The following is a 12,946-nucleotide window of genomic DNA, read 5'->3' as shown; positions in this document are numbered from 1 at the left end:
CCCACAGCTCTCCTGCTTTTCCCTTCTTCACCCTTACCTTAGGGCTCCTTTAACGATGTTTTAGGGTGTCTTCAGTAACCAGCCCTTCAGCCACACTTCCTCTCCTCTGGCTCCCTGGCTCCCCTGCCAGACTGGAGTGAGCCCTTTTTATAGTAACAGCAGGGCCTTAGAGTCAGGTGGTCACATTAACTGAATGGCCTCACCTGACTCTTTACAGGTTAATTAGAGTAAGGTGTTCTCATTAGCCTGGAGCAGCCTCTGCTCTGGTCAGTCAGGGAACAGAAAACTGTTAATCCAGTGGCCAGTATGTGTGCCTTCTGCTATACCCAACTGGCCTGGGTCTATCACACTACCCACTGGGACTCTGTGTTCAGTCTAGAAGATACCAGAGATGCTAAGTTTTGCAGTTTTTGAACTGTGGATTTGTCTCTCCAGAGGAAACATGCTTTTTAAACAGCAAAAATATTTTTACACACGGTGAGAAACAGACCTCAACACTATTGTCCCTCTGCAAATTTGCATACACAGTCAATCCCTTACCTCTCTCTAAAAGTGCAAAGTTTCAAAACGTTAAATGAATAGAAGATTGTTGGGGGTGGAATAGATCTGGACAAGGAGAAGAAGTCTGGAGATAAATGTGAGGGACATACGCTTTGTTATAATATTATTTGCTATTGAAAAAATCCAGAATACTTAACATGGGTTTAGTTAAATAAAACAATTTAAATGTCTGTCTGGTGATGTTCTCCTCCCAATACAGCAGGAGAAGAAAATCCTCCAAATATTAATGATTAACCTGTTGAATTGGAGATAAGTCACTGGGAGATGACTCAAATATCTGCTTCAACTACCTTTGGTAAATGAAATAACCAAACAATCATTCGTTTTCTGATACAACTGTAAAAAACTCAGACAAGTTTTCAGAATAAATCACTGTTTAAAAATGTATTGTGTACCTTCTAAAAAGGAAACCTACATCTATCTGAGTTGGGAAGAATGTATTAAGGTTATAACGACCAACAAGAATGCACTTTTATGTAGAAATCCATGATTAAATTGAGTCTTCCTGACTAGTTATTTAAATCAAATCCACCCTGTTTCTAGGCCAGTCCATCTACAGCTTCTCTTCTTCCAGAATACTAAAGCAGATCAGGATCACTGGGGCCCTGCCAACCTGTTTACTGATGTAGCATTAAGTCTTTCACCAACAGCTGGACTTCCCTCAAACCCCTAGTTTATTAGAGCTACCTAGTTTAAATAGCATTAAGTATCTCCAGAGGAATTGGTGGGGCACAGGAAACCTCCCCTGCAAGTTCAGAGGATACTGATCCTTGAGTTGCCAGGGCCATGGCAACCCAGCCTGGAGCATCACTCCCCCACACAACCTCTATGGCCAGGGTCATCAGGGTAGGGCACCCAAGAAGAGTACCTGTAATTGGTTGCCAGGAGACAGGGCTTTTAAGCACCAATGAGGATGGAACAGGAAACAGGCCCAGGGCCTCTTCCCTTGAAGAGGATCTACAGTAACAGCAGCCCTCTAAATCCACTAAGCAACACTGACCAACACCAACTGAGTCTCAGGCTGATGCTGTTAGTTTGGTTCAGACATCAGCCAGCCTAAAGTTCACCCTAGCCACCAAGGGAGGTACATCAACAGCATGATTCTACATGACCAGGGCAGGGGGAAGTTCCACCTGTGCCACTCCACTGACACCTGCAGAGGCATCAAAGCCAAAACAGGATTTGACCTTGATGCCCTGTAGGAGATGTGATGCAGTGCTGGGTACCTGGCTATTCCCAGCTTGGTTAACTGAACAGACACTGGGAAGAGGCAGCACTGGAGAGTCTGGTTTCCTCCCAGGGAGGCTATGGCAACTCAGCAAGAGGGAGCCATTATGCAATTACTAAACATTTATTGCCTGGTCATTTCAGAGTAGGGTTACTACACACATTTTGTGATTGTTCCACTGAGAGCAATTCACTGAAGCTGCCACTTAACATATTCAACCATCCACCTCCTCAACATCTGAGCTGAGGGAGTCCATACACAAACAGCAAGTGGGGGCTCTGGATTATTCCTCTCCAGCCCCTCCCCTCCACACAGATCTACTTCTTCTGGTTGCTCCATTTGGCCATCCTGTTGTTGATGGGAGTCTTCATGAAGCGGCTAGAGCTCATGTAGGCTGCAATCTTCTCCAGGGCCTGGGCAGGAGAAGAGAGGAGAGGAAAAGTCAAGCAGAGGGGAAACAGTCTGCTTCCCAGACCACCTCACAACACAGCCTCAACACCCTCAAACGTGAGCATTAAGCCTCTTCTGGGCCATACCAAAGGAGGTTCCCCCACATCCCCTGGTCAGGAGTCTGATCAATGTTATGTCCATCAGTGATACCTGCTGGCATGGTGGGACATTTTCTGCTGCTCAAGGAATGGCCACACCTCCAACTAGCTAGGCTTTCCCCCAGCACTGAAGAGTGGTGATCCCTTGAGTGCAAAGTTGGCTCCTGTACCTCCTCCCTACAGTCCCCAGGGCAGGAGTGGCCAGAGCACATTCTCAGAGTTGCTGCCCTAACTTTGGCCTGGGCCAGAGCAGAGGAATCCATAACCAGCTCCCAGATACTGCCTTGTATCTTGTGTCAAAGTTAGACTCAGGACTCACAGTTTGTCAGACCACTCTGTTTTATTAGCACAGTGCTCTGCTAATAACACCCAGATAATGCGAGCACCATGCAAGACACAAACTATCTTATTTATACAGATAAAAGGGTGAGAACTTAACAAGGTAACAAGGAGAATCAGATTCAGATAAGTTTACCTGGCCTAGGCATGCATATCTTACTATTTTACTAACTCTTTTAATGTTCTGTTAATGTTTTGCATTTATTTTATGTTTATTATGTTTGTTTCTTTTTCTTTCACCTGTATTTCAACATTTTTTTTTTTTTCTTTTAAAAAACACATTTTTCTTTAATCCATTCTTATTTTTACAATATAATTCATTCTACTTTCACACTTGGCAGACTGGAGACTGGCCCATTTCCCCTGATCCACATACAAGGACCCTCTCTTGCTTCACTGAAGCTATGGCAGGAGTCAGGCTGGGATAATATAGCAAACTACTAATGGCAAGTATGGCCTTTGCTACCTTTCTGTCCCAGCACCTATTTTCACCTGGAGCCAGCGCCTGCCACTCCAGCCATTTCCACAGCAGCTCATGGCCAACAACATACAGAGCAAGGACAAAGTAGAACAGGAGCAAGTGTGCTTTGGGAATCCCAAGAGACATTGCTTAGGAGGGCTTGCAGGATAGGAGTGTTCCATCCCAGCTTGCCAGTGCCACCTGAAGAGTGTCTGCCAAGATCACCAAACAAGCAGGGTACCAAGATGTGGCTACCTCTCCATTAGAGAAGGAGGTAGCCAGTCCTCAGAGGCCAGCAGAAAGCCCATCAGATACATGGCCAAGGAGAGACACTCTCCTTTCTCTCAGGAGGAAGGCCTCAATCAGGGCTGAAGCAAATCTACAGGGCACTGGGAGGGGAAAAACCTGTGTGGTTACATAGCAAAGGGGACTTCACTCTCTCCAGTTGTTGTCAGACTGCCCCTCTCTGGCACCAATATGGCAGACATCTCCATTACCACCAGAAGTACTAACAAGTACTTGTTAGCGATAGCCCCAGCAGCTGCTGTATCTGTTAGAGAATGAAATTCTTTGCCTGTTGCTAGAAGCTTGGGAGGCCCAGTTCTCTGCAAAGGAGTTAATATTTGCAGCTGGATTGGAGAATACTGGTTACACCAAGTGGAATGTGTCAGTCCCAGGCCCCTGCAGCAGACTGGGCTGTCCCTGGATAACCAGAGCAGTGCATTATAGGAGTAAGGGCAAACCTCACCTCAAAGCGGTCAAGAAAATCCTTCAGGTTTTGGAACTGATCCAAGCACTTGGGCTCAAGCATGCGGTTCTGATCCAGGATGTCGTACATGACAAAGTCAACAAACGTGATCTGGAGAGAGGAGAGAGAGACACAGGGTAGTCAAGTCTGTTCCCATGCCCCTTCCCCAAAATCACACCCCCACCATGTACCTTCTCCCCAGCAAACCACTTCCTCTTCCCCAGGAACTGGGTTAACAGCTTCAGCTTCCCAGGCAACTGCTCCAAGTAGCCAGGCTTCAGTTTCTCCTGCAAAGAGGAAGATATCAGAGAGAGCTGTGGATTAGACTAAGGCAGCCCTGTGCCCACCCAATGGACAGTAAATTCTTCTAGTGGGAAAGGAACCTGGAGTTTGCCATTGTCATAATAGGGATCTAAGGGTGAGCAGTATCATATTTCAGGGCAGGTCAGCTCTGAGGGCCAGGAAGGAATCCCCCTGTACAGCATTATGCAAGTGACTCAGACCATTATTCACCTGCTCCTGAAGGATTAAGGATCAGGCCAGAAGCAGAATACCCGCTAAATGGACTCAGTCTAATATGGAAAATCCCATGTGTGCCAATAGCATAGTGCTGGAGTGGGATTGTCCTGAAATCAACAAGGTCTTGTTGCAGCCCCCCGGGACAGCATGGACGAACTCACAAAGTCGGGATTGTAGCTGATCATTGCAAGGCTCATACGGAAATCCATGGCCTGGTTCTCCAGCATGTCCACTCGCAGCATCTCCTCCTCCGTCTCGCCACCTGGGAGACAGAACAAATGTCAGAGTGCTCACTGGCAGCTACCCAGCCAAATCCCAGCTCCTTGATCATTGTTGAGACCCAGACCGGCCACCACCAATACTCACACAACTTGTGCTTGCGTGCGATGTACCGGAGGATGGCATTGCTCTGCGTGAGCTTGATCTTGCCATCAATGAGGTAGGGCAGCTGGAAGGGCAGTCAGAGGCAAGATTAGTAAGCAAGCTCTTCCTACTTCTCTGGCTCCCACACTCCCCCCTCCCTGCTGCTACTGCACAAGAACCCCACTGATACCCCAGCATTGGTCCCCACCCAAAATTCATCTTAATCAGTGAAACTCCCAAACCCACCACACCCCAAGGAAGGACCTGCCTGCCCAACCACCTAGAACAACTCTACATACATTTGGGAAATCCAGTCCCAGCTTCTCCTTCTCATTAATCCACTGGCTTTTGTCATAGTCCGGAGCTGGAAGGAGACAGAGAGGGTAGATCCCAGGCCACTGCCAAAACATCCATCTAATTCCTCCCCCTGGCATCTTGGGGCAACATGGCACACACTTGTGATGCAGATTCTCCATGGTGCTGAGCAACATCAGCTCACTGAAGGCAGAGAACATGCCAGGGGCTTTGCACTTCTGAAAGTCAGGTCCTAAGTCAAAGAGGGCCTGAGCCGGAATCCTTCCAGGCCAGCTCTCTCAATCATCAAGTAGCCATGTCTACACAAGGCAGCTGCTTTGGTTTAAATTAAGGTGACATTTCTAACCTGGTGTAGGTTAAACTGGTGCAAAAAAAGCTGTGTGGCTCCCATTTACTCTGGTTTAAGTCATGCTAAAATGAAATACACCTAACTAGAAGCCTTGTCTGAACTGAAATAAAAAGGTCTACACAGCCCTTCACACCAGTATAGCTAAGCCAGTTTTAAAAAACTGTACCCTAAATTAAACCAGGTGCAGCTTTCTTTAGAACAGGTGCACAGTTTCAGGATCTATTGTAATTTGAGTCGGCTGCTGATTAACTTGAGTCCACCCTGTTAAGTTATTGACAGAGTTGTAAATAATAAACTCAAAGTCCACTGTCAGCCCATTCAACTTGCAGCATGTCCAAAAAACTCTGGCTTGGATAACACCAGGGAGCTGTAACTACACCTGCTGGGGATACAGGTTAAAAGCCTACACCAGATAAGAGGAAATAAGCCTTCTTGGTTTCTAGAGGGCAGTGTTGAATACACAACTTCTCAGCCTACTTGGGCTTTATTTGGCTGATAAGAGCAGTGATCCACGCACACTTACTGCCCCTCGGGTGAGATGGGGCAGCCCCATCAGCTCACCACAACCCTCTGCAACACGTTAGGGCACAATGCGGAGAGTTCTCTATCTAGTTGGTCTTCCTCTGCGGTTTCAGCTTGGAAGAATGTGGTGACAAGTTAAGATTTGGCCATGGCATGAGAACACTAAGTGTCCTTATCACAAGTTAAAATCCTAATGACCACAGACATGGCAGCTGCAATTTTAACTCAATCTGTTGACCAAAGACAAAGACTAGAGTGGAGTCTGGTGTTTTACGTCTCCCTGCTACCTTACACTAGAACTACAACTGCCTTAACCAGGAAGTTAAGGCAACTAGATTAGCCAGCCCAGGCGAACACATTTTGCAGGGTGACATGCCCTAAATTACTCCTGGCGCTCAGTGGAGCACTCGGGGGTAATGACCCAGCTTCACTGTTCACCCTGGAGGTCAGCGGTACCAAGTTCTGTCCCACCCCTGAAGAGTGAACCAACCCAACTTCACTTCCCCGATCCTACATGATCCCAACCTAAGATTGTATTGCTGCATGCAACAGATGCTAAGCAGTAGCATGGACTACAGCTGACAGATCCTATTAGAGCTGCATGCAATGAGGATGTCAGAACATATACACCTAAGCGCTTGGTACAGGATAAAATGGGGGTTTCTCCATGGCAGCAATAGCGTAAGCCACTGGTAGCAAGTATTTAGATGCTGAACTGCCTCACAAGCAGGGGAAGCTCTAGCTTTTTTGCAGCCCCAAGCATGGCAGCCAGCCAGCTTTCGGCAGCTTGCCTGCGGAGGGTCTGCTGGTCTTGCGGCTTTGGCGTACCCACCGCTGAATTGCCACCGAATCTGCGGGACTGGCAGACCTCCCCCAGGCAAGCCACCGAAGGCTTCCTGACTGCTGCCCTTGCAGGGACTGGCAGGGCACCCCCCCCACAGCTTGCCGCCCCAGGCACATGCATGGAGTGTTGGTGCCTGGAGCCACCACTGCTCAAAAGAGCAGCGAAGATATTTGGGGAGGTCATCTGGAGCAATACCCTTTATGCTGAAAGCACTCAGGCACCAAGAGAATCCAGAGCACCATGCCAGGGATGGAGGATTAGAAACCCAAGCTAACGAGCATGCAACTTTCTGGTGGGTGTTATGGTAAAGTGTTCCTTGCAACAGGTAGTTTTCTAGCTGTCTTTAAAGACAGACTATTAGCACACTCACTAAGTTGGATTCTAGAGAATCCAGTGCAATGGGATTTGCTGAGAGCTAGGAGCAGGTGTTTGAGCAGACTGTTGTTCATTTCAGGACTGCGTCCTGTCATGAATGAAGAGTTAACTCTAAATTTCCTTGTGGCTAGGTCTAACAGGCCAGATATTGGTGGATTAGCAGCCCTGGGCTGGCTCAGGACTCTTTGGTATGTTGGTTAATCCAGCCCTGACTACATGGTTTGTCAGATACCAGTCCGACAACCAAGGACTGTGGGACCCCTTCTCTACTTCCTTAGGGAAAAACATTACTCTGATCAAACACCAGGTCAGCATGCAGCAGCACATGACCCTCTGGAATGCATGGCACTCCACTGAAGTAGATTCTTGCTAAGAATTTCTTGTGGGACCAGGAAGCCCTTTGCTCCCTGGAGACTCAGACTGCACAGAGCTGTGACTAGTCCAAGTCAGCCAGGCAAGAGGCCCTCAAAGCCACCAGCAGGCTCACTCCCTGCCTGCACCACTCACCTTCCCCACAGCTGTACATCTTGTCCTCGTATGCAGTGCCTGTGTATTCCAGCAGCAGTCGGATGGAGTGGGCAAGCTGCAGGGAGAAGACCATGGCAATGTGAGTGTCTGCATGTATCAGAGTTAGAGCCGGGGGATTCCGACCTCAGGATACAGGAGTCAAGTTAGCCATCTACTTTACCCCAAAGAGCCACAGGGGTGTGAACTCATTATTTCATTTACTATATAGTCATATTTAAACAGTATGGTGATGTGACGAAGTGGGACTGTTCTTAATGTCTTTTCTTAAGTCTCCAGCATGCATAAGTGGCTGGGGCCCTTCCCCTCTGCAAGGGGATGGCTAAAGGTGAACAAAGATCAGGTGACCTCCTGGCCCAGGAAAGAGACAAAGGCCAGAAAGGAGGGGCTGGAGGGGGTGTTTCAGTTTGGAACTGGCTGGAGACGGGAAGTGAGGGCAGACAGTTGTTTGGCTTGCTAGGCCCCAAAACGGACCCAGCTGAGGGGTCCCGTTCTCTGTACCTACGAGCTCTGTTTTAGACCGTGTTCCTGTCATCTAATAAACCTCTGTTTTACTGGCTGGCTGAGAGTCACGTCTGACTGCGAAGTGGGGGTGCAGGACCTTGTAGCTTCCCCAGGACCCTGCCTGGGCAGACTCACGGTGGGAAGCGCACGGAGGGGCAGAGGATGCTGAATGCTCCAAGGTCAGACCCAGGAAGGTGTGTGAGCTTCTTGCCCTGCAGACAATCTGCTCCAAAGGAGAGGAGGCTCCTCCAAGTCCTGACTGGCTTTGCAGGGAGCAGTTCCAGAGCATCGCTCGGGGACTTCATGACAGGCAGGAAATATCTAGAGCCTATATTAGTCTCACAGCAAAGTGATGGCACAAGTATTAATTTATCAGCTTCAATTGGCTAACATATCATAAGCATCCTGACTGGTTAATAATTAAAATCAGTGTTTTAATAACGTGCTGCAAAGAGCCACAATAAAGAGTCACTGGCCGCCTGCAAGCCTGAGTGCAAGTCTTACTGGGCTTATGCAATTCTTCACCCTCAAGGGAGTTCACTGAACAAATGTCATCCCTCCTCCCCTGCCCCCTCACCCCAAAAAAAGCCTAACCCCAAGAGATTCCCTTGATGAAGGTGGTGGTTTGTCTTTCAGGAGCCCGGTCACTGTGGTTGCAGCAATGAAAGGGAGCAGTGACTTCTCTTTCACCTGTCACTGCCCTCCCTGGTGACAGTCACTACAGCGCTTATTCTCAAGAGCTTAAACACATCTTAGCCCATACAAAAAGCAGGTCAGTCTCCTTTGCCCCACTCCTTCCATCGCACACACCACCTTTACAGGTAGGGAAACTAGAAACCAGATCTTAATCTGTGCCTCAAAGAATGGTTTCTAACTTTGGGTGCCCAATGGGCATCACCTGAAGACCAGGCCCCAGACATCTCAAATCAGGTACTCAAATAATGGAAATAACCCTGCATAAGGCCAATAGTCCTGTCTGCGAACATATAGTCAGCAAGAGGAGGTGGATTAGAACTCACCACCACCGGAGCAGCCCCCTGCCCCCAGGGGCAGGCAACTGTCAGCTCCCCCCAAAACACTACATCAGTTCCACTAATACCAAAGAGGCTCCATAACTTGCTGAGCTCCCCACCAAGGCAGGCTCAAACAAGTGCAGGCAGAGCAGTTTGGTGTCCAGTGCCAACCAAGCCCCAAAACCTATCACCCCCAGCTGCACACAGGGCTTGCAAGGGTAAGTTTTGCAATCCAGCCCTTCCCACATGGATAGTGCCAGGCACAAGGGCTACAGCGCGCAGCACCATGTGCATGGGAGCAGGCAATGGCATGCTCAGGTGCAAGGCTGTTTCTGCCTTCCAGTGGCTTGGGACAGTTTGGGACCATCCCTGTTCTGAGCAGCCAGTTGTCCCCTTGAGCGGGGGAGGGAAGGGAAAAAATCAATAATGGAGCAAGATTCCTCCCACCTCCATACTTGAGTCAGGGGCTTTGGCCCTCTACCTGCCCCTTCCTCACTCTTCACTGTGGTGAGCTAACACAGGCATGGGTGCCAGGTTTGTATAATTTTTGGTGGCACTCAGAACATCCATAGGACAGACTGGGGCGACCATCCCAGGACCTGTGCTTCAGGGGCATGCAGGGTCCAGGGTGGCCTAGGGGGTTAGCAGGGGACCTGGCGCTGGCTGCAGCGAGCGACCCGGCCCCAGCCCACCCCACCAGCTCCCAGTGTCACTCAGGGGAGGGAACAGAAACTGGAAAGAGGCAGGGCAGGAGCTTGGGGAAGGAGTGGAATAGGGGCGGGGAGGGAGTGGGGCAGGGCAGGCTGGGGCCAGGTTGCTGCTCCTGGCGCCAGGCTTCCCACTGACCACCCACCCCTGCCCCAAGCTACCCTGGACCCTGTGTCCCCATGAAGTGCAGTGCACCGCAAAGAACAGGGCCTGGGGCAGTCGCCCCAATCCATCCTGTGGACAGGATAGCTCTGGGTCCAGGGCGGCCTGAGAGATTAGTGCGGGGCCTGGCGCTGGCAGCAGCCCAAGCCACCCCTGTTCCATCCCCTCCCTTTCCCCAACTCCCGTCAGGCCTCTTTCCGACTTCTGCCCCCTCCCGCAAGCGACGCTGGGGGCCAGGGCCGAATCACTTGCTGCTGCCGGCGCCAGGCTCCCCGCTAGCCCCCCAGGCTGCCCTGGGGCCTGTGTCCCCCTGAAGCGTGGTGCCTCCCCAAAGCACGGTAAGCCCAAACATTGGTGTTGCCAGGCCCACGTTCTTAAATATTGATAGAGCACGGGCACCATGGGCCCATATAACTCACTGCCTCTTGACACAGGACACTTCCCCAGTGCCTGTCCCATAGCCCTGAAGCCACCTACAGATCCCTAGAGACCCCCTGGGACAAAAGCAAGGGGGACCCTTAATTTGTTTTTCTGCGTACTGTTCTACAGAGACTCTTGCAATAGCAGAGGGCTCAGGTGAAAACAATGCAGGAAAGCAGCAAGGTCCACACACCGCCTTTGCTGCAAGGAGGGGCAGGCCAGTTGCCTGGCAGGCCGGTTGCCTGGCAGGCAAGGTCTATCAGTAGGGCCCAACCAAATTCATGGCCCATTTTGAGCAATTTCACAGTCCTAGGATTTTTTAAAAATACAAATTTAATGATTTCAGCTATTTAAAACTGAAGTGTCAGGGTGCTGTAATTGTAGGGGTCCTGACCCAACAAGGAGTTGGGGGGGGCAGTTATAAGGTTATTGGCGGGGAGGGTGCAGTACTGCTTCTTCAGAGTCAGTCGGCAGCACAGAAGTAAGACTGGCATGGTATGGTCTTACCACCCTTATTTCTGCGCTGCTGCTAGCAGGGAGCTGCCTTCAGAGCTAGGTGGCTAGTCAACAGCTGCCACTTGCCAGCCACCCAGCTCTGAAGGCAGCACAGAAGTAAGGGTGGCAATACCACAAACCCCTAAAGTTACTGCATGACCCCCTGCAGCCCCCTTTTGGGTCAGGGCCCCCAATTTGAGAAATGGGGGTCTCCCCCCTGAAATCTGCAGAGGGTAAAAGCACAGACAAAACCTGATTTCACAATAGGTGACACATTTTTCAGGGCTGTGAATTTGGTAGGGCCCCTCCCGCCCAGCCTCAGCAGCCTGCAGAGACATGACCCTGCTCGGCTAGAGAGTCGAGCCCAGGGGGAAGTGAAAACAGCAGCGCTTGCTAGCCAGCTCCTGCCAGCCCTAGCCCAGGCCGGAACGGGCCGAGCAGCCAGCGCGCCCCCTACGCTGCAGCTCAGACTCACCCCGCGGATGTCCCAGTACCCGAGAACCACCGGCATAGTGCGCTGCGCTGCGCTGCGCTGCGCTGCTTTTCCTGGTGCTTTTCGCAACTGCTCCAGCGACTGCGCCTGGCGGGGAGTCCAGACCAGAGCGCGGCGGCGGGTTTATAACCTGCCCGGCAAGAGGGCGCGCCTGCCGAGCACAGCCCAATTGGGAGGGGGGGGGATGTTAAAGGGGCCGCGCCGCCCAAACCCATAGACCCGCCCCCAGGGGTGTTTTATTTGAACGGGCGATTGCGGGGAAGCAGGTTCTGGCTACTCGGCTCTAGGCGAAGCCCAAATCCCTGCGCCCCAGACTCCCAGCGGGGGGCGAACCCGCGGCGCTGCGGTGCAGAGGTTTGCACGGCGGACGCTGCAGCGCCGGGCACATGCACCGCTGAGAAGCGACCAGCAGCGCAGCCCGGCCCGCTTGCGGGGTGTTGGCGCTGCGGGGGGGAAGGTGCCCAAGTAAAGCGGTTTCGCGTGCGAGGTGCTATTCACACGGGCCGGGGCCCGGATTCGTTCTAGCCCGGGTTTTGTTTTCAACCGGGCAGTGCCTCTTTAAATGAATCACCGCCCGGCGGACTGCGCGGTGGAGCCTGTGCAGAAAGGAAGGAGGAGGGACCCGCTGGAAAACGGCTAGAGACGTTTCTAGGAAATGTTGGTCTAAGCAAAGGGGTCGCAAAGAGATTTAATCCAAAGCAAAGCTCACGCTCAGCCTCCCAGAAAACAACGGGTCCGAGTCTCCTCTTACTCACCCCAGTTTGACACCAGTGCAGCTCCCCTGACCTAAATGGAGTTACTCCTGATTTACATCTGGGTGAGACAGGAACTGGGCCCAGTGGGGTTACTCCTGATTTACACCAGGGTACGATCAGAATCAGGCCCCTGCTTCCCTGCCAGGGGAGATGACTCTACCATGTGTTGCAAACAGGAGATGCAAGATGAAGAAGTGCTCCTGAAATTGAGAGGGGCACTGCCTGCAGGCATCAGCCATGGTTGCACTGAGCATCAGCTGCAGGGGCAAAGAGGGGATTGGGCTGAGCTGGCAACCTTCCAATGCAGTACTCCAGGAACAGTACTCTGGGTGGGCAATCGCTACCTCCTCCTCCCCATGCAGGGGTTTCCAAAAGGCCCAGGCCCTACTTAAGTCCTCCAGGGTTTTCTCCTCCTCGCACCATCATCACATCTTTGTATTTGCTCTGACAGGGGGCATGTCCCCTGTATACCTCCACTTGCCCTTTGGTCCCCTGCCATCCCACCCCTTAGCCACATTTCACCAGCTTTTCTCCTGTGCTGTCAGCCATTCTCCCATTGTCTCACCCTGCTGCTCCCCATCTCGTTCCCCATCGGCACCTCACCCTCGACCCCCCTGGGGTCACCATTTCTCCATGCTCGTGTCAGGGTAGCTGGCCCTTGGGTTTAGGTGCAGGGGAAAGCTGTGTTGTGTGACCGTTG

General features: G+C 51.3%; 1 protein-coding gene across 1 annotated transcript; it reads right to left on the bottom strand.

The window, feature by feature from the left end:
* Positions 1-1,896: 1,896 nt before the first annotated feature.
* On the bottom strand, positions 1,897-11,523 carry LOC120404743 (glutathione S-transferase Mu 1-like). Its single transcript, XM_039537701.1, has 8 exons — positions 11,474-11,523; positions 7,679-7,754; positions 5,066-5,130; positions 4,770-4,851; positions 4,565-4,665; positions 4,076-4,171; positions 3,885-3,995; positions 1,897-2,202 (listed from the first exon to the last, which is right to left on the bottom strand). The coding sequence occupies exons 1-8, from the start codon at positions 11,507-11,509 to the stop codon at positions 2,107-2,109; spliced, it is 663 nt and encodes a 220-aa protein (XP_039393635.1). The 5' UTR covers positions 11,510-11,523; the 3' UTR covers positions 1,897-2,106.
* Positions 11,524-12,946: the final 1,423 nt, after the last annotated feature.

This window comes from Mauremys reevesii, linkage group 4 (genome assembly GCF_016161935.1).
Source record: "Mauremys reevesii isolate NIE-2019 linkage group 4, ASM1616193v1, whole genome shotgun sequence".
Taxonomy (NCBI): domain Eukaryota; kingdom Metazoa; phylum Chordata; order Testudines; family Geoemydidae; genus Mauremys; species Mauremys reevesii.
This window is presented reverse-complemented; position numbering and strand designations above follow the sequence as displayed.

Bases quoted from the DNA above. Each gene is read 5' to 3' on its own strand.
- LOC120404743 (XM_039537701.1), bottom strand. From the start codon at position 11,509: ATGCCGGTGGTTCTCGGGTACTGGGACATCCGCGGG. The intron at 4,852-5,065 runs GTATGTAGAGTT...CTGCCCTTCCAG, and splicing joins TGGGACTGGATTTCCCAAAT to CTGCCCTACCTCATTGATGG. The intron at 4,172-4,564 runs GTGAGTTCGTCC...TCCTCTTTGCAG, and splicing joins TCAGCTACAATCCCGACTTT to GAGAAACTGAAGCCTGGCTA.